A 22,701-nucleotide genomic window follows, 5' to 3' on the forward strand; every position below is an offset into this window, starting at 1 on the left:
GACCAATATCATTAATGAATACAGATGCAAATATCCTAAACAAAATACTAAGAAATCGAATCTAGTACCCTCTTAAGTGCTCTTCCCCTTCCCATCCTTGCCTTCAATGTGTCTACCACCAGTCACTGCATGCAACATGTTCTAGGTATGCTAGACTTTTGTCAGTTATTAGAACGAGGCAAGCTTACTCCTACCTCACATCTTCAACTATATACATATATAGTCAGTAGCATAAGACCCTATCCAACAACACAACATGAGGAGAAGCAAACAAAATATCAATAAGTAAGAAGGGAGTCATGGAAATATTGATACAATGCAACCTGAAAATCAGTCACCTGTTCAGATCTTCAGGGAACAGTGACTAGAACTCTGGATCCTTATATGCAAATCCTAACATGACAAATGTAACACAGTATTATGTCACCAAGAAAAGAGTCCCTTTCTTGTCTAGGGTACTCAAGTTTCAATTCTAAGCTGGAGTTGATTTGGGAAGAGGAGTATCCCAGGCAGAGGGCATAAAATGATGACTAGCAAGCTATAACTGGTACAGAGGCAGTTTTCCTTGAATCTATGCTGTTATATGAAATTATTACTTATGTGCCAAAATTAAAAATCTAGGACATTTCACATAAAAATCTTGATTTTTCTGCTTGTTGTTAAATTTGGGAAATTTGCTAATTCTTATTTGGAGTTGAGTAACAGTTCTCCAGATAGGACACACTCTGCTTTACTTATTTTTTTTAATGTGCACTTTTTTTTTCTAATGTGAACAAATGTATGCTATAGGTTGGTAAATGGTGCTGAGCTCCAAATGCTTGATTTACTTTCACTTAAACTGCCTTTGAGCTTTTCAGTACTCATAAAACCTGTGGGGCTCTGGTAGCAAGAGAGACAGTGATGACTTAGCTGCCTTGGTGTCTGCATAAGTGTTATGATTTCCCAATTAGAAAGACCCACAGGTGATAAATGGGGATGATGACTATTCAGAAGACACCAGGCTTAGTGTATTCATAAGCTGATTTTATAAAAGCTACCTTAGAGTAGGAAGACATAAGAATAAAAGCCATAAATGGAGCTTGTACCCATGAGTATAAATGGATCAGTCTTTGAAGACATTCTTCTCTTCCTATCTGTCAGAAACTCGTGTGTGTGTGTGTGTGTGTGTGTGTGTGTGTGTGTATGTGTGTGTTTGTGTGTACGCGCGTGTGTTGGGGGTGGGCAGACCTGTATGGATTCTGCGGTGGGCTTTCAGGTGAGAGCTTTTGGTGTATACTTTGCTGCATCCTGCAAAGTCACATTGGTGAATCCGTCTTCTCTTCAAGTCAAGGGACTCTTCTCCCTGCATTTGGCTCATTGCTGCTGGTCTGAACAAAAGAGAGAGAGAAAGAGAGAGAGAGAGACATAGAAAGAGAGAGAGAGAAATAGGTCTAAAGATGTACATACAATGGGACCACCTCATACATGCATTTAATTTATACAAATTTAACCCTAGGCCCTGGAAGAAGTAATTGAAATAGCATAAGCAATTCCCTCAACTAGCCCATTCTGGAGTAAATGCAGGTTCTAAGAAATGGCAATATTCCCTTGGGTGGTTTCTGTTCCCAGTGTATTTTACTCTAATAAGTTTCATTCTTGTGTTTAAAGAAATGTATTTTTATACGACATGGTTGCTAAAACACAAGCCAACTATTTTACTAGTTTCAACACAAATAAATGGCTGCTTTAAACTTACAGAAATAAACAGTATGGAATTGTACTTTATAGGAAATTTGAAGATATTTCAAGGGTAAAATTGATGATCTACTATTAGAACATAACTCTGCCATAATATGCATGTCTCTGTACATGTATGCACACAAACTCATACCCTTGCTAAGAAGACAGTTTTCCTATATTTTGTTGTCCACAAATTCTTACTATTGTATCTGAGAATTTTTCCATTATTACCACAGACACATATATGTATATACAGAAAGGAATTGAAGTAAAGACAAAAGTACTCACTCTTGCTGTAGTCCCTGTAAGGCCAAAGATCCTATCTCATTTGTGCTTTCCTCACTGTCACTTGGGATTTCCAGTGGAGACATGGAGGTGGGGTCAACTTTCACTAAAAGCAAAGAAAAGGAGCAGAGTGGGCTACAAATATATGTGCATCTGTTATCATTTTCAGGATTCCCAGATTGGCCCACAATTACAAGTAGCAGAAAGGAAATTAAAAAAAAAAGCAAAGATGGAAGAAGTATATTTGTATGGAAGAAAGAGAAGAATACTTTAAAAATTTAGCATAGCCGGAAACAAAAATTCCTTTGAGGGAAGATAGTAAGGAACATCCTGGTATCACTAGGATAAGATTCTCTGAGATAGTGATTCAGGATAGTGGGTTTGTCTAGGATAGAGTCTGGTTATGATTCAACTCTCTATCTCCAGCCCCCAGGACAGGGTTTGCTGAAAAGCCAGATTTAATATGTGTTTTCTGAATCAAATTGTCTGAATAGTTCACTGTCTACCCTAAGATAAATGCCTAATCTCACCTCAGAGGTGAGAACACATCCCTTGGCTTTTGTGCTCCTAAATGAAAACAAGCCAATGAGATGAAACATGTTTGATATATGTTACATCTTTCCCTTTCCTTTATGTTAGGGAAGTTCTCAAGTTTCTTATTATCAATTATTTAAGTTTCTGACACCTAATAAAACTCAATCCTGTGGTCAGCAGTCTTCTAGCTCTAAGTAAAGCTTTAATACTTCTATACAGAAGAAACTTAAAGAAGCTGATATTACAGTTGAATGGGAGAGGACCTGGCAAGTGCAGTCGCCTTTATACATTGTGCATCATTAAAATGTTTTAAGCATGCATCTCAATATGTGTGTGTGCATGTGTGTGTGTGTATGATATAAATGTACTAGTACCTTAAAATTTTGTGTACATTATGAAAATAAACCAAAAAATAACCTGTACGGAGTGAGAAAATACAAATAAAAATTTTGATAATTTCTTCTCAAGCTCCAATTGTTTTCTGCACCTATCTCATCTAAAGTGTTAGAATACCATCATACCATTTGGGAGAACACTGGGCTAATGATTTTAGCTTAGCTTGAAACTATATAAAACACTTTTAAATTTTATTGTTTATTTAGAGTGGCTGTGGTGGTCAGATGGATATTCAAAGCCCCTTCAAACCAATCCTGGGTGCTAGTATCGTCTTGGTAATAGTAAATTCTCATACAGCAAATTTTATTTTCCAATTTTGTTTTTTTGGGGGGTGGGGGGTTTTGGCTCTCTATCTTCATACAAGAATTGATAACCATATTTTCCCCCATGTCAACATGGATTTTTAAAAAGATTTACTTATTGATTTTAGAGAGAGGAAAGAGAGAGAGAGAGAGAAAGAGAGAGAGAGAAAGAGAGAGAGAGAGAAATGTGGGGGTGGAGCAGGAAGCATCATCTCATAGTATTTGCTTCTCATATGTGCCTTGACTAGGCAAGCCCAAGGTTTTGAACCAGAAACCTCGGCATTCCAGGTAGACACTTAATCCACTGTGCTACCACAAGTCAGGCATAAAACCGTATTTTAATTAACCTCCCCAAGAGATCTCAAAAAATTGTTATGAATACTTACCATTAGCAAAACTAACGAGTCAATGATGGCATTTTTATTCAAAAGGACACTGCAGAGTCTTAGCAAATTGATACTTAGTATGTTGTTTTTCAATATCCCATATTTAGTGATGGAACAATCACAAGGCATTAGATTTCAAAGGTTGAAAACCCTTAGAAAATTTATAGAGAGAGAGCTGAAATCTGATTCTTAGGCATTTTCACTCACATGTCTGCTTCCCTTTGGTCTTTTAAATTCATGCTAAACATTTATCAGCTCCCCATTTGACATGGATTTGAGTCCTTACACCATCCTAATCTCTCTCTTCTAATTATACTCCAATTTCCCAACATCCTTCCTATGGCATACCATCCCAAACTGATTAAAATGCTACAGATATGGTTAAATTAAATACTTTGAAACACTTCAAGAAGCCATATATTTTTCTTTGATCATTTCCAATTACAAACTAAAGTGGATATACTTCCAGGAGGGGGACTGGATAGTTGGGGATAGTGGTGAAAGGGAGATTTGTTTTATACCTTTTAGAATTCTAAACTCATCTTAAAAATTAAACAAAAAAAAACTTCATATCATATAAACTCTCTCGGAAAAATTTTCAAGTTTGTTCATCAAATTATTTGTTGCTAAACAACTACTATCTACGACTGTGTTAGGTTCTCTGGAGATGCACAAAGAAAGATAAGATACAGTTTTGTCCTTGAGAAATTTATAATTTAGTTAGGAAAAATGCCCATATACTTGTGATACAGGCAAGGAAAAAAAATAGATCTTGACCAGGTGGTGGTGCAGTGGATAGAGCATTGAACTGGGATGCTGAGAACCCAGGATGAAAATCTCAAGATCCCTGGCTTGAGTATGGGCTCATCTGGCTTCAGCATGGGGTTGTGGCTTGAGCATGCGATCATAAACATGACCTCATGGTCACTGACTTGAGCCCAAAGGTCGCTTGCTTGAGCCCAAGGTCACTGGCTTGAGCAAGGGGTCAATGGCTCAGCTGGAGTTCCCCAGTCAAGGCACATATCAGAAAGCAATCAATGAACAACCTAAGTGCCACCACTGAGACTTGATGCTTCTCATCTCTTTCCCTTTCTGTCTGTCTCTCTCTATGTCTCTCTCTTACTAAAAAATTAAAGATAAATCAGAGGGTGATGGATGTTAAATAAGGAGGAACACAGGGAAAATAGCAATATTTCAAAGAAGACTTTTACTTTCAGGGAAGAAAAGGAGTAGAGTGTTAGGAAAGGTAGGAGCTAAGTCTGGCTAACTATGTAGGGCTAGAAATATTCTCAACTTGTCCACCAAAGCATTCCTAATGGCATAAAAGAATAAAAATACTTTCCTGAAAAAAAAACTCAAGCTTTAGTAAGCTTAAAAATATTTTTGAAGTTAGTGTTTTATCTTAAAATGTTATTCAAATTTTATATTTTTTCTCTTTAATAAAATCATATTTTAAAAATACAAAATGTTTAAAATTACCCTAAAATAATATATAGGTTTTAGGAAGATATATAGTATTTTACTCAAAGTAATGCATATTTCAGTTTGAGAAGCATAGATTAACAAAAGAGAGTCACTATATATATTTTTTTTTCCAGAGAAAGAGAGAGAGTCAGAGAGAGGGATAGACAGGGACAGACAGACAGGAACAGAGAGATGAGAAGCATCAATCATTAGGTTTTTGTTGTGCATTGCGACACCTTAGTTGTTCATTGATTGCTTTCTCATATGTGCCTTGACCGTGGGCCTTTAGCAGACCGAGTAACCCCTTGCTCGAGCCAGCAACCTTGGGTCCAAGCTAGTGAGCTTTTTGCTCAAACCAGATGAGCTCGCACTCAAGCTAGCAACCTCGGGGTCTCGAACCTGTGTCCTCCGCATCCCAGTCCAACGCTCTAACCACTGCGCCACTGCCTGGTCCAGCTATATATTCTTAAACATTGAAAAAAAAAACATAATAAAAACAGTGTTTATAAAAGATTATGCTTGGAGCTGTATGCAAGGATAACTGGGGTAATAAGAGATAGGAAATAGGACAACTCGAAAAGAGAATAGATGGATGAAGGTGAAGCCCAGGAAAGGGCCATAATGATGCTCACCTGATCCAGCATTTTTGCCATCTCCTCCAATGAGTGGGACTGTAATGGCTGCAGGGCTCCCATCTGCAGGCAAAGCAGTATACACCATGGGCAGTGACTGTACCACTACTGGAATGGTCTTCAGACCACCCATTTTATTTGGCAGACTGACTGAAGGGATGGTGTGAATCACATGCAAGATCTGCTGGCCACCAGTGCCCTGAGAGGAAGCCAGAATAGAGCCTGGTGTTAGAACTGTAGGGATGTTAGCTAAAGTGCTTGTGTCAGATGTTGAAGTGGATACTACAGGAGTATGGGGAGTAGGCTGTGGTTTGGGAGGACGTATTGGAGCTTGCAGCATGCTGGCAGGCTGGAGGGGAGCCTTGGGCTTATGAAAAGACAGATCTACTGGTTCCACTTGGGGCAGGTTGAAATCATTAGCCAGAAGTTCTTCTGGGGGCTCAATCTTGATGTCATTAAACAGTGCTGGGTTCTCCATGGGGTTGGCATCCAGAAGTGGTAGAGCTGTCATACAACTTTTGTCTTCTGTCTTTGGAGGGTCTCTTATCTGAACAGAGCCAGTGACCTAAAATAAATTAATAAACAAATGAGAGATGCAGAAGAGTCAGCGCTATTGTCCTGAAGAACAGACATGCAAGCAATGAAAGAAAGAAATTTCCATTCTCTCCTCATGAACAGAATACATAAGGAGTTGAAAGAAATGAAGCAAGAGTACACAAAAGAGGAAAAAGGAAAGGTAACTTTACTTAGCATCAATACTATACATTGTATCAGGCAATGCTACAAATTGTTTTATTTAATCTTTACAATAATTATGCAAAATTAATTAAAGTCAACACTCTATGTATCCACTATAAATACTGTCTGAAGCCCAGAGGGGAAGGGCACATATGAATAAAATATAGCCACAAACTGCATACTAATATACTAACTATAATAATAGAATTATGTGAGTAGTTTATAAGTCATGCCATAATAAGTAATGCAGCAGCCATATAGGCAGTGTTGTGGAAAAAGAAAATAGAATGATTTATTCTGTCGAGGATCAGGAAAGGCTTCAAGGAAGAATTGGATTTTAGATGGGTCTTAGATAATTGATATGAATTCTTTAGGCAGAGAATGGGTAAGAAAGACATTCCTATCTGCAGAGACTTAACAAAAGATATTATGCTTAGAAAATATTGATGCAATACAGACAGTTGTATTATATGCAAAACTGAACTGTGTAAATTTCACATAAAAATACTGGTTAAATAAGAACTTGATAGGTAATATATAAAAGAACATAAAAACTCAACTTAATTAAAAAAAAAAAAAACTTTTGGCCCTGGCTGGTTGGCTCAGTGGTAGAGCATCGACCTGCTGTGTGGAAGTCCCAGACTTGATTCTTGGTCAAGGCACACAGGAGAGGTGACCATCTGCTCCTCCCCCAACCCCTCTTCTTCCCCTTCCCTCTCTCTCTTTCTCTCCTGTAGTCATGACTCGATTGATAAAAGCACGTTGGCCCCAGGCACTGAAGATGGCTCCAGCTAGCCTCCACCTCAGGTGCTAAAAATAGCTTGGTTGGAGAGGCCCCACTGGGCAGAGCATCAGCCCCAGATGGGGGTTGCCAGATGGATCCTGGTCAGGGAGTATGCAGGAGTCTGGCTCTGTATCTCCCCTACTCTCACTTCAAAAAAATATTTTTAAGAATTCCATTAATTCAAAGGTCAAGGGTATTGTGAACTGTGTATGCCATTGCCAGACAAAACTCTAGACCTTGAAGGTGGCCTAGGATGGTGGTGTTATTTTAGCCAGTAAACAAAGCAAGACTCTATACTCTTTCAGAATTATTTTTGAATTATGGGAGTTTTGCTGTATGAGACATGTTCAGAAATGCATCTCTTATACAAAATACAACTATACTTTATTTTTGTGTTTTTGGAATGTGAAGGAAAGGTTGGATGATAAAATATAGTTGATTGGAGGAGGGGAGTGATATAAGCAAAGCTATTTTTGTGAGATTTAACTAGCTCCTCAATGGAGGATAGGTTGAAGAAGGGATAAGACTAGATGCAAAGAGACCAAAAAGGAAGCAAGAGGAAAATTCTCGGTGAGACATTTATGAGACAATTTGAAAAACTGAATATTGCATAATATTAATAAATTATTAATATTTCAAAGTTAGATAATTATAGTTATGATTTTTTTTAATTTAGGTGAAAGATAATAATGGGGTTCATGGAGAATAATGAGGGTCATGGAGAATCAATGTTCTTTTGTTGTGGCTTCATTTAAAAAGGCACCAAGAAACCTTATTCATTAAAAAGGCACCATGTTTCACCTAATGTAATTTAATCAGACTGCTATCTGCTTTCTCCCTCTGCTATGACACTCCTGTCTTTTTTTTTAAAATAATTTCCCACCTCAATTCAGGCCTTGTTTGGGATCTAAATATTGCTTCACTCTGCTTTTCTAAAACATGGCTCCCATGATTTGTCCCATTGTTTCACATACTTCTAAAGTAGTCCATCCCCCATGGGTGGATACACTCCATCCAAGTAAGGAGGCAGTAGAATCCTATTGCTGGTGGGGAGGAGGGAGAATAGGGAGAGGAAGTAAAAAATGGCTCTGCTGAACTTAAACACTCCTTGTCCTCTGAATCCTCAAATCAACTTAAGCTCCTGTTTTTGCTATATATCCTATGTATCTCTTTACCTTGATAGTTCCCTTTCCAGATTGAAGAGGCAGAATACAAGGAATCTCTAAGAAGGAACAGGAAGAAGTACTTCTTTCTATAATCTATTGTGGTTGTCAATAACATTGAGAAATAAAGTTACAACAGTAAGCATAAGAAGAGGTTAAATGTAATCATGTTCTATAAGAATATAGACTGTGGGAGTAGATGTAGAAATAAACACCAAGTCTGCCAATATACATTAAGAAGAATCTAGTTACATTTATAGAGACTTTCTGGACTCTATGCTTTAGGCCCAGGAACTAAAGAAGCTGAAGTTCTGAATTCTAAATATAAAATGAATACTACTTTGACAAACTTACTGTCTTTTGTTAAACAGGTGCCATATTTAAGACCCTGAGTGCTGCCTGGAATAAGGCTATTAGTTAAAGACCTTGAGCTTCACTGGTACTTGATCCAAAATTATTTATAGTCTTATTGATCAATTTCACCCTGTTAAATTTGATCTTCTAAATAAAAACAAAAGAAAAAATATATTATTCAGGAAAATCCAAAATGGAAACTGACCAATGAAAGTATAGAACTGAAGAACATATAGAATATTCTTATTGTCTTGATGAAATAAGAGGTCGCAGGATTGTAATTCAGGAAGGCATCATGAGATGTCCTTCTGTAGACTAAACCGGCCTTGTGGTCTACCAATACTTCATAAAAACTCTATGAAACAATAGAATTTAATCATTACTCCTCTTCTTCTATCATCATAAGACTGAAATGTTGGAAGGCCAGTTGTTCAGGCTGTATTGTTTTAATGGTAATTTCTTTTTCTTTACTTTTTTTTTACAGAGACAGAGAGAGAGAGTTAGAGAGAGGGATAGATAGGGACAGACAGACAGTTTTTACCTCTTAAGTATGATGCAGGTTGTGAGTTTGTCTATATGGACTTTATTATGTTGTGGTATGATCCTCCTCTTCCCACTTTGCTCAGGGTTTTTATCATAAATGGGTGCTGGATTATGTCAAATGCTTTTTCTGCATGTATTAGTAAGATCACATAATTTTTATCCCTCATTTTGTTTATGTGATGTACCACATTAATGGATTTGAAGATATTGTACCAAACTTGCATACCAGGAATAAATCCCACTTGATCATGTGTTTGATTTTTTTCAAGGACTACTGGAGTTGGTTTCCTAATATTTTGTTAAGGTTTTTACATCTATGATCACCAGGGATATTAGCCTACAGTTTTCTTTCTTTGTACTGATGCTATCTGGTTTTGGAATCAGGATAATTCTGGCCTCATAAAAAAGCTTGGGAATCCTCTCTCCTCTTGTAATTTTTGGAATATTTTGAGAAGGATGGGTGTTAAATTTTTTTAAATATTTGGTAAAATTCACCTAAACCAACTGACCCAGGACTTTTGTTTGCTGAAAGACTTTTGGTTACTGCTTAAATTTCATTAATTTTAACTGATTTTGTTTCTTGTTGATTCTGTTTTGGGAGACTATGTTTCTAGGAATTTATTTGATTCTTCTAGATTGTCCAACTTGTTGGTATATAGTTGTTTATAACATTTTCATCTGTGGCCATACCACTCTGACCGTGCTCGATCTTGTCTGTTCATAATATTTTCTTAAAATCCTTTGTATTTCTGTGGTGTTGTTACTTCTCCTATTTTATTTATAATTTTATTTATTGGGTCTTTATTCTTTGATTCTTGATGGATGAGTCCAATTAAAGATTTATTGATCTTGTTTATCTTTTCAAATAACCAGCTCTAAGTTTCATTAAATATAATTACCACAGCTTTGGAAGCTCATCTGTGAATTGATTTAAAGCTGTGAGATCAGAGATTTCACTTTAAACCACCTCTTTTCATCTTCAACAGTATTCAAATAGTTTCAGTTTTTAAGTGCCCTGTCATTAGTTACTATTGCTTTCAAGAAATAAAATAGCGGAGGCCCTGGCCGGTTGGCTCAGCGGTAGAGCGTCGGCCTAGCATGCGGAGGACCCAGGTTCGATTCCTGGCCAGGGCACATAGGAGAAGTGCCCATTTGCTTCTCCACCCCTCCGCCGCGCTTTCCTCTCTGTCTCTCTCTTCCCCTCCTGCAGCCAAGGCTCCATTGGAGCAAAGATGGCCCGGGCGCTGGGGATGGCTCTGTGGCCTCTGCCTCAGGCGCTAGAGTGGCTCTGGTCGCAATATGGCGACGCCCAGGATGGGCAGAGCATCGCCCCCTGGTGGGCAGAGCGTCGCCCCATGGTGGACGTGCCGGGTGGATCCCGGTCGGGCGCATGCGGGAGTCTGTCTGACTGTCTCTCCCTGTTTCCAGCTTCAGAAAAATGAAAAAAGAAAAAAAAATCACTAAAAAAAAAAAAAAAAAAAAAAAAAAAAGAAAAAGAAATAAAATAGCGGAGAAGACAAGATGGTGCTGGAGTAGGCGGACGTACCAACATCCACTCCCAGAACCAAAGTAGATTAAAAACTAATTATAAGAACTATCATCTGGAAAAACCAATTTTGGACTAAACTAAGAGGACTCTTCAACCAAGGAACACTGAAGAAGCCACACCGAGACTGGTAGGAAAAGCGGAAACATGGAGAGGGTTGCCCAGCTCCCTGGAGCGAACAGCAGCCGGGAGAGACTCACGTGGCAGAAAGTGAGTTTAGCAGAGAGGGGAGGATCCTGAGTCCCAGGAACAAAGTCCCAGCCTGTAGCCCCATAGCCTAGAAGAGGCGTATGGACAGTATTTAGCTGGAAACAAGTCAGGATACTGTTTGTGAGAAAGAGACTGATTTCTCAGACACAGGATTCTTCTTAAAGGGACAGCGCAGAACACCTCTCTCACAACCACGAACCTGGGGCTCCAGGGGATGGGGAGAGAGGAGAGTACCGGAGTAGCAGGAAGAGAGTGTAATATAGGAGGCACAGGGAGAAACATTTTGGGAGACAGCCACCCTAACGCCTGGGACGAGTCACTCTCCAAATATGAAGTGAATATTTCCCCTGGAAACAGCAATACCAGCAAAGAGAAGCGGGACACCAGCCAAACAAGGTCTCCCGCGGCACTCAGAGCAGAGTCGCTTAGAAGGAGGGAGCTTTCGAGACTAAAGTAGTGAGTGTTAGGGTCTGAGCTGCAGCGCCCGCACCCCACACAGCTGAGGGCTCGCCAGAGGACAGGCAGCGGCAAGACGTGGAAGCGCAGTTCTGTCAGCAAGGGCAGAAGCCAGCTGGCCACCACTGGACCCAAGTGTGAGCTCATTCTCCCTGGCTGGGGAGGAGGGGGTGTGCAAAACCAGTAAAGCTCAGCTGCAGGCAGCCTGCAATACAGCCTGTGGGAGAAGGGCAGGAACCCCAGAAGAGGTGGAGACCAGCCCTTAAGCAAGGGCGCAGGAGTACAGCCTTTCCCCACCCATGGAACCGAGGCTTGTGGCCTGACTTGGGAGCCAGCTCCTCCCGCGGGGGTGGAGCCAAAAGCCCAGAACAGGCAGAGTCCCGCTACTGAGCGTGGGCATGCAGTGCTGCCTGGCCTGTGGAGCCAAGGCTTGCAGCCGTCCCACGAGTGGGTTCCTCCTGCAATGGCAGGGCAAAAGCCCGAAACAGGCGGAGACCCACAGCTGAGCAAAGGTGCTCACCACGGCAACTCAGGGCCAAGCATAATGCCACCCATGGGGGCAGAGCAAAAGCCAAAGCCACCAAGGCTTGTACATGCTAGCACATGATCACAGCCACTCCTGTGAAGGAGAGGCAGAAACCACAGCAACAGCCCCACTGGGCAGGCACTGGCAACGCCCATACCCAAACGCCCTAGGCAGCAACAGCAGAGGGGGTGGTGGGCCTGCAGACAGATCATACTTGGGAACAGAGGCCACACCCAGTGGACTCCAGTGGCCAAAATCTTCCTTTACACAAGGAAAATGAGAAGGCAGAGAAATGCAACACAAATGAATCAAGAGAAATCCCCCCAAAAGGACCTGAATGAATCAGATATAAGCAAATTACCAGATGCAAAGTTTAAAATAACGATTGTTAGGCTGCTCAAAGATATTAGAACAACTAAAGATGGTCATTATGAACACCTAAATAAAGAGATAGCAAATATAAAAAAGGACATTGAAATAATAAAAAAAGAATCAGTCAGAAATGACAAATACAATATCAGAAATGAAGAACACAATGGAAGGAATTAAAAGCAGAATGGATAAAGCTGAGAATTGAATCAGCTAGTTAGAAGACAAGATAAATAAAGGCACGGAAGCAGAGCAGGAAAAAAAGAAACTCAAAAAGTCTGAGGAAACTCTAAGAGAGCTCTGTGACAACATGAAGAGAAAGAACATCTACATCATAGGGGTTCCTGAAGAAGAAGAGAAAGAACAGGGATAGAGACTTTGTTCAAGAATATCATAGCTGAAAACTTCCCTAAATTAAGGCAGGAAAACATCTCACATGTTCAAGAAGCACAGAGAACTCCATTAAAGAGAAAGAAACCCAAAGAAATCAACACCAAGACACATCATAATTAAAATACCAAAGCTAAGTGATAAAGAGAAAACATTAAAAGCTGCTAGAGAAAAATAGACTATCACCCAAAGGAGCCCCCATAAGAATGACTTCTGACTTCTCAACAGAAACACTTGAGGCCAGAAGGGAATGGCAAGAAATATTCAAAGTAATGCAGAACAAGAGCCTACAACCAAGACTACTTTATCCAGCAAGGCTGTCATTTAAAATTGAAGGAGAAATAAAAAGCTTTCCAGACAAAAAAAACTCAAGGAATTCACTACAACAAAACTAAGGCTGGAAGAAATGCTAAGGGGCCTGTTGTAAACAGATCAAAGGAGAAAAAGAATATAGCAAAAGAGAAATACAGTTTTAAAGAATAAAGTGGCAATAAACAATTACATATCAATAATAACCTTAAATGTAAATGGATTAAATGATCCTATCAAAAGACATAGGGTAGCTGTGTGGATAAGAAAACATGACCCATACACATGCTGTCTACAAGAGACACACCTTAAAACAAAAGATGCACAAAGACTGAATACAGAAGGATGGAAAAAAATATTTCATGCAAATGGAAATGAAAAAAAGCTGGGGTATCAATACTTATATCAGACAAAATGGACTTTAAAACAAAGACTATAGTTAGAGATAAAGAAGGTCACTACATAATGATAAAGGGAGCAATCCAACAGGAAGATATAACCATTATAAATATCTACACACCTAATATAGGAGCACCTAAATATATGAAAGCAGACATTGATGGATTTAAAGGGCGAGATCAACAGCAATACTATAATAGTAGGGGATTTCAATACCCCACTAACATCAATAGATAGATCCTCAAGAAAGAAAAATAACAAAGAAACAGCAGACTTAAAGGACATACTAGATCAACACGATTTAATAGATATCTTCAGAACCTTTCACTCTAAAACAGCAGAATATACATTCTTTTCAAGTGCTAATGGTACATTCTCTAGAATAGACTACATGTTAGGGCACAAAAGCAGTCTCAACAAATCTAAGAAGACTGAAATCATATCAAGCACTTTCTCTAATCACAATGGCATGAAACTAGAATCAACCACAACAGAAAAACTGAAAAATACTCAAACACTTGGAAACTAAATAGCATGTTATTAAATAATGAATGGGTAAAAAATGAGATCAAAGAAGAAATTAAAAAATTCCTAGAAATGAACGATAATGAGCATACATCAACTCAAAATTTATGGGACACAGCAAAAGCAGTCCTGAGAGGGAAGTTCATAGCATTACAGGCATACCTCAAGAAGCTAGAAAAAGCTCAAATAAACAACTTGACCCTACATCAAAAAGAACTAGAAAAAGAACAGCAAGTAAAGCTCAGAGCTAGTAGAAGGAAGAAAATAATAAAGATCAGAGCAGAAATAAATGACATAGAGGCTAAAGAAACAATACAGAGGATCAATGAAACCAGGAGCTGGTTCTTTGAAAAGGTAAACAAGATCAATGAACCTTTAACCAGACTTACCAAGAAAAAAAGAGAGAGGACTCAAATAATAAAATTAGAAATGAGAGTGGAGAAATAACAACTGACACAAGAGAAATACAAAATATTGTAAGAAAATACTATGAAGAACTGTATGCCAAAAAATTAAGACAACCTAGATGAAATGAACAAATTCCTTGGAACATATAATCTTCCAAAAATTAATCTGGAAGAATCAGAAAACCTAAACAGACCAATTACAACAAATGAGATTGAAACAGTTATCAAAAAACTCCCCCAAAAGAAAAGTCCTGGGCCTGATGGCTTCACAAGTGAATTCTACCAAATATTCAAAGAAGAACTAACTCCTATCCTTCTCAAGCTATTTCAAAAAATTCAAGAGGAAGGAAGACTTCCAAGCTCCTTTTATGAGGCAAGTATAATTCTGATTCCAAAACCAGGCAAAGACAACACAAAGAAAGAAAATTATAGGCCAATATCCCTGATGAATTTAGATGCTAAAATCATCAGCAAAATATTAGCAAACCTGATCAAGCAATATATGAAAAATATCATACACCATGATCAAGTGGGATTTATTCTGGGGAGGCAAGGCTGGTACAATATTTGCAAATAATCAATGTAATTCATCACATAAACAAATGAAGGAGAAAAACCACATGATAATTTCAATATACATAAAAAACATTTGATAAAATCCAGCTCCCATTCATGATCAAAACTCTCAGCAAAGTGGGAATACAGGGAACATACCTCAACATGATAAAGACCTCAACATCTATGACAAACCCACAGCCAACATCATACTCAATGGGCAAAAATTAAAGGAATCCCCTTAAGATCAGGAACAAGGCAGGGGTGCCCCCTTTCACCACTCTTATTCAACATAGTTCTGGAAGTCCTAGCCACAGCAATCAGACAAGAAGAAGAAATAAAAGGCATCCAAATTGGAAAAGAAGAAGTAAAACTATCATTATTTGCAGATGATATGATACTGTATATAGAAAACACTAAAGTCGCAGTCAAAAAAACTACTAGACCTGATAAATGAATTCAGCAAGGTGGCAGGATATAAAATTAATACTCAGAAATCAGAGGCATTTTTATACACTAACAATGAACTGTCAGAAAGAAAAATTAAGGAATCAATCCCTTTTACCATTGCAAACAAAAAAATAAAGTACCTAGGGATAAATTTAACCAGGGAGATTAAAGACTTTTACTCGGAAAATTATAAAACATTGATAAAAGAAATCAGGGAAGATACAAACAACTGCAAGCATATACCGTGCTCATGGTTAGGAAGAATAAACATCATTAAAATGTCTATATTACCCAAAGCAATTTATAAATTCAATGCAATACCAATTAAAGTACCAATGACACACTTTAAAGATATAGATCACATATTCCATAAATTTATATGGAACCAAAAGAGAACACGAATAGCCTCAGCAATCTTGAAAAGGAACAATAAAGTGGGAGGTATCATACTTCCAGATATCAAGTTATATTATAAGGCCATTGTATTCAAAACAGCCTATACTGGCATAAGAACAGGCATATAGATCAATGGAACAGAACTGAGAACGCAGAAATAAACCCACACTTTTATGGACAACTCATATTTGCCAAAGGAGGTAAGAGCAAACACTGGAGTAAAGACAGCCTCTTCAACAAATGATGTTGGGAAAATTGGACAGCTTCCTGCAAAAAAATGAAACTAGTCCACCAACTTACACCATTCCCAAAAATAAACTCAAATGGATAAAAGACTTAAATGTAAGCCTTAAAACTATAGGCATATTAGAAGAAAACATAGGCAGTAAGCTCTCTGATCTCTCTCGCAGCAATATATCTGCCGATTTGTCTCCACAGGAAGTGAAAAAAAAAAGACAGGATAAACAAATGGGACTTTATCAAACTAAAAAGCTTCTGCACAGCTAAAGACAAAGAACAGAATAAAAAAAACAAACTGCACAATAGGAGAATATATTTGACAATGCATCTGATAAGGGGTTAATAACCAAAATTTATAAAGAACTTGTAAAACTTAATACCAGGAAGACAAACAATCCAATCCAAAAATGGGCAAAAGAAATGAATAGACACTTCTCCAAAGAGGACATACAGATGGCCAATAGGCATATGAAAAAATGCTCAACATCACTAATCATTAGAGAAATGCAAATTAAAACCACAATGACATATCACCTCACACCAGTCAGAATGGCACTCATCAACAAAACAACACAGAATAAGTGCTGGCGAGAATGTGGGGAAAAGGGAACCCTCCTGCACTGCTGGTAGGAATGCAGACTGGTGCAGCCACTGTGGAAAAACAGTATGGAGATTCCTCAAGAAATTAAAAATCGAACTGCCTTTTGACCCAGCTATCCCACTGTTAGGAATATACCCGAAGAACACCATAGCACTGTTTGAAAAGAAAAATGCACTCCCATGTTTATGGCAGCATTGTTCACAATAGCGAAGATCTGGAAACAGCCCAAGTGTCTGTCAGTGGACGAGTGGATTAAAAAGCTATGAAACATATATACTATGGAATACTACTCAGCCATAAGATATAATGACACCGGATCATTTAAAACAACATGAATGGACCTTGATAACATTATACTGAGTGAAATAAGTAAATCAGAAAAAACTAAGAACTATATGATTCCATACATAGGTGGGACATAAAAATGAGACTCAGAGACATGGACAAGAGTGTGAAGGTTACAGGGTGGGGGGGGAGGACAGGGAGGGGGTTGGGGGAGGGGAGGGGCACAAAAAAAACCAGTTAGAAGGTGACGGAAGACAATTGGACTTTGGGTGATGGGAATGCAGCATAATCAAATGTCAAAATAATCTAGAGATGTTTTCTCTGAACATATGTACCCTGATTTATCAATGTCACCCCATTAAAATTAATTAAAAAAAAGAATTTGTCTCACGGCTAATTCAGGCAGTTAGAAGAATAGTATAAGGATGCTAATTCTGCTTCTCAGGCCACATCCTGCAAAAGGGGCCCCAAGAAAATTGGTGATTTGGCTCCTCTGATTTTGCCAATAGGCTTTAAAATAATAGGTCAGGAACGCTCTGAAATGGAACTAACAATACATGGGCATAAATTTAAAGGACTTTTAGATACTGGAGCTGATGTATCTGTTATTGCTAAGCTACATTGGCCTCCTTCCTGGCCCACTCATGCAGCAGCCACAGAATTACAAGGTAGAGGGCAGAGTAAATCCCCTCAACAAAGTTCTAGTTTTTTACATTGGAAATATTAAGAAGGTCATTCTGGATTTTTTTTAAGCCTTATGTGCTCCCTGGATGGCCAGTTAATTTGTGGGGTAGAGATGTTTCGAAAAATACGGAGCGTGTTTGTCAGTCCTAATGGTTTATTCAGTATTCAGATGCTTGATCGGGGATTTTTGCCCACCAAGGGACTAAGGAAAGAACAGCAAGGAATTCTCACCCCCATAGAAGTGGCACCCAATACCAGAAGGTGTGGATTAGGATATCAAAATTTAGCATAGGGCCTTGGTAGCTCCTGCTACCCCAATAATGCATTGTGCAGACTCAATTACTTGGAAATCAGATAATCCTGTATGGGTAGACCAATGGCCCCTTTCTCAGGAGAAACTTAGGGCAGCTGCTCAATTGGTACAAGAGCAGCTACAGCTTAGGCACATTGAACCATCTAAATAGCCCATGGAATACACTTCCATATTTTGATCTTGTCGCCTCCTGGATTATCAAGGGGCATAGGCGACCCTTACAGCTTATAGGTTTTGAGCCTCAAAATTATTGTTGTTTTTTTCAAAGGATCAACAACAATGGCTCTGGGAAACTTCCACTAAATGGCAAATCGCTTTTGCATATCAATGGACTTTATACTGAAAACAGTCAACTTAAAATCAGCTGGTCTACCTACCATATGCTTTTTACTTAAAAAATTTTAAATTTCTTTTGAATGCTGATGAACAGGAGATGCCAAATCTTTTTCTCCTGCAAACTTCTACCTTCTTGTATTTGATCCAGCTAATAACACTGTTTTGTCTTTTTCCAAATAGCTCCAGATATACAGAAAAGGTTTATATAGGTGGATGGGGATCCTCAAACCCCTCAGCGAGATCTTCTGAGCATGGCTTTTAAGGTACCAAGAGGCAGAAAAAGCCCAATAGAGATCAGGTAAACTACCAGCTTTTAGGATACGCACTTAAAGGCTCCAACGCCCCAACGGAGTCTCATAGGATTCCATCCGGGTCCTGCTTCAATAGTGAATAGGAAGGTCATTGAGCTAAAGCCTGCCAGGCTTACATGCCTTTGGTGTGAGGAAAAAGGGACACTGGAAGGTAGGCTTCCCCCTCACTCCTCTAAGGGAGCATTCAGTCTCCTCCAGCCCTGCTCCAGCCACCTATGACCTAACCTTGCCCAGAAAGCTGGGGTTTGCCACTGAAGGCTGAAGGTGCCCAGGGCCGTCGGCCCCATCTACGACACTGTGGACGAGCCTAGGGTATTTCTTCCAAGAAGCAGGTAAACTGATCTCATTTGCACAAGGGCCACTTAACTATGTCTTGCCTGAATAGTAACGTTCTTTATTCTTCCCTTGAAGATCTCTGTTGTGGGTGTTGATAGTCCTATTTTCTGCTGCTTTGTTTAATATATAGTGTTTCCTTTATTCCTCCTACCTCAATGCCCCACTCATATTTCAGGCTGGGACCTACTCCTAATTTAGAGCTCTCTTTCCCCCTTTTGCCAACTTCTATTATGAATTTACCTTTGCCACCCAGCTTAGTGTATCCCAAGGTTCTCTTTACCACGCCACAGTCACAGAGCTCCAGGGAAAAGCAACCTGGTCTCATCTCTCCAGGCAGAAGAGAACAGAAGCTCCATCTCCACACATGCTGCAGATGGCTTTTGCAGTCTACCTGAATCATTACCAGCTAGAAACAGCGGTCATTGGGACTTGGACGTAAGCTGCAAAGTATAGAATTGTGACAATTCCAGTGCTATGCGGACTTTTCCTGGATGTGGACTTTTCCTGGACTCCTGCTCCTTGTAACAGCTCCTAGCGGACTGAACTGGGGTTGGGTTGCATTTGCAGGGATTTGGAATGGTGTTGGTGCCAACTCGGACTTGATGAACATGTTAAGGATACTACTCTTTTATGGATTCTTGCTGTATTGGCCAAGAGTTTGCTTAAAGGCTTTAATTACTGTAAAAAAGAAAATAGAAGACTGGATAAAGAAGATGTGGCACATATACACTATGGTATACTACTCAGCCATAAGAAATGTTGACATCGGATCATTTACAACAAAGTGGTGGGTTCTTGATGACATTATGTGGAGTGAAATTAGTGAATCAGAAAAAAACAGGAACTGCATGATTCCATGCATTGGTGGGACATAAAAATGAGACTAGGAGACATGGACAAGAGTGTGGTGGTTACGGGTGGGGGGGGGGGGAGAGAAGGGAAGGAGGGAAAGGGGAAGGGGGAGGGGGAGGGGCACAAAGAAAACTGGATAGAATGTGACGGAGGACAATCTGACTTTGGGTGATGGGTATGCAACATAATTGAATGACAAGATAACCTGGACATGTTTTCTTTTAATATATGTATCCTGATTTATTGATATCACCCCATTAAAATTAATAAAAATTTATTTATAAAAAAATAAAATAGCCACTTTACCCCTTTGTTATTTTAAAGTTTTAGGCTGCACTGTTCTCAGATTTTTGAGTCTATGAAGAATGTTGTATATGAATAAATACACTTGGGAGTGGTTTAGAGAAGTTTTAATTTCCACAGTTCTTCTGCTCAAATGTTCAAAATCTTAATCATATTTTAAGCCAATCTGAGTTGACAAAAAAGAATTCTTTATTAATATATAACCAAAGAGGATGAATAAAGGCAACTATAACTCTCAATTCTAGAAAGAAACCCAGAGAAAATGTAGTCAGTTTCACAAATATTTAAGCTATTGAGCATTTGATGAAGATGTATAGAAAGGTTCTGGCAGATGAAGGGCCAGGGAGATCCACTGTTAAAAAGTAGTTTTAATTTAGAGCTTGAAAGTGGGAAAGCAAGCGTAGGGGGAAAAAATGGAATAACAAAGTACTCCAGAAAGCACACTAGGTGAAAAAGAGAGAAGTGGGCATTTGTCATGGTAATAAGATAAAGCCCAGGCTACTCCCAACAAGAAAGAGGAAAACTGTTTTTGTACAAAAATCTCTTCCTTCTTCACTCTGAATTTAGATTCATATTTTCATTCCTGGCTGTACATTTATACATATACATTATATATGTGCACATTCACTGTTTAAGACAAAAAGTAAGTTTTACCTTCTTATACTACAATCTTTCTCTAATAAGGACATCAGATATTTGGGTATTCAGGAAAAGAGATGGAGTTGGATATTATTAGAAAGCTACATTTACTCTAAACCTAGAAGGCTTTAAAATCTTATATCACCACTATCTCAATAGTATCAAGAAATGGAGTAATATAAAACAAAATAATTCATCAATTTGTACAAACTAATAAACTGAACAATCCTAAGGGACTGGGAGAAAGTGTCAAAAATAGTAGCAGCCACATCCAGGCAAAATGACATTAGATATATACATATCTATATATGTATGTATGTATGTATGTACGTATGTATGTAAATAAGTAAATATATTCATTAACTAGGTACTTAATTAGTACTTACCATAAAATATAGAAATATTATTACCTGACATGAAACTATGGAAAATATGAAAAATAATAAGATGAGACACTTTTTCTTAAGACATCTAAGACTGTTTTTGGGTGGTGCATGGATAAGTTATTTATTTAAATTTTTATATATTTATTTATTATATAAAAATACATATATGTCACATTGTACTGGGATGAATGGTGTTCCCCAGAAAGATATGCCTATGTCCTAATCCTGAGAACCCATGAATGTTACCTTATTTGTAAATATACTTAAAATTAAGGATCTTGAAGAGATTATCCTGGATTATTTCAGGGGGGACTAAATTCAATGACAAATGTCCTTAAAATAGGCATGCAGAAGACAAACACAGAAGAAAGAGTGATGTAAAGACACAAGCAGATATTGGAGTTATAATACTCTACATCGAATCCTAATTCTCCAGATTGCTTAGGACAAAAAGCACATAGAAATTTATTTATGTTTATCTGAACTACTTTTTAAAAAGTAAGTAAAGAATATTGATAATAAGGATATGACAAGAATTGTGAAGGTGTTACTTAAGTAATTAAAGTTTAGGAGACAAAGAATATCACTGTGTGAAAACAAAAGATATTTACATGAAACAGTTGACAATTAGAGAGCAAGCAATAAGAAGAAACACAGGAGTGACTGATACAGAAAATTTAACATTCCAGGAGCTCAAGTGTACTAGAGATTAGTGAGAGTTAGGGTAATCAGTGAAAGTTTTGTGAAAGAAATGGAATTGCAATTTGGATTCTAAGGAAAGTATAAGATTTGGTAAGTTAAGCAGACTGATTGTGCAGAAAGAATGGTATGGAGAAGATATCACTAAGGACCTTTTAGAAATGTATGAACCAAGTAGATAATACTATAGAGATATTGTTAATTTTCTTGGCTATAATAGTGTTGATGTAGTTATGCAGGAGATTAGTTAATATGTAGTTAAGTCACTGTTTATAGGTGATGCATGCCGAATTATTTAAGGGTAAAGTTCTTGATACAAATTACTTTCAAAGGTCAGGAGAGAGAGAAAGAGAGAGGGAGGGAAAATGAGAATGTGAGAATATATACCAAAATGTTAAGAATAATAAATAGGAGAAGAAAGTCATTCTTTACCATATCGCAGTTCACTTTTTGCAGTCTCACTGTATCGTGGATTTTTAAATTGTATATATCTAATTTTGCATCGTGGATTTTTTGCTAAATTGTGGGATTTTGCAGTATGTAGGTATTTTTATATATATATTATTTTAGTTATTTTCACAGTAAAATAAGCATTTTCTAGCCTAAAAAACTGAAAACAATATAAAAAGAGTGTGGGAAATGTTAATAAGTGTGTGAAACATTTATAAGAGTGTGAGGAGGGTTTATAAAGCCTTTAAATATATATGAATAATAAAATAAAGATAAGGTTGCTACTTTGCGGATTTTCACCTATCATGGGGAGTTCTGGAACTGAACCCCTGTAATAGACGAGGGACCACTGTATACTACAATATGAACCTTACAGCTGCTTATACACTTGCTCCAAAAAATTGTACTTTCAGAAAATAATCAGAAAC

General features: G+C 38.1%; 1 protein-coding gene across 1 annotated transcript in view; it reads right to left on the reverse strand.

The window, feature by feature from the left end:
• The window catches only part of KLF8 (KLF transcription factor 8), a 171,753-nt gene that overhangs the window by 15,667 nt on the left and 133,385 nt on the right, over positions 1-22,701 (reverse strand). Inside the window, exons 3-5 of the mRNA XM_066356054.1 lie at positions 5,719-6,283; positions 2,008-2,110; positions 1,228-1,367 (exon numbers count right to left, since the gene is read on the reverse strand). Of these exons, the coding sequence (XP_066212151.1) occupies positions 1,228-1,367; positions 2,008-2,110; positions 5,719-6,283 (808 nt within the window). The remainder of the gene's footprint in view (positions 1-1,227; positions 1,368-2,007; positions 2,111-5,718; positions 6,284-22,701) is intronic.

The sequence above is a fragment of the Saccopteryx leptura genome, chromosome X (assembly GCF_036850995.1).
Source record: "Saccopteryx leptura isolate mSacLep1 chromosome X, mSacLep1_pri_phased_curated, whole genome shotgun sequence".
Lineage (NCBI taxonomy): Eukaryota > Metazoa > Chordata > Mammalia > Chiroptera > Emballonuridae > Saccopteryx > Saccopteryx leptura.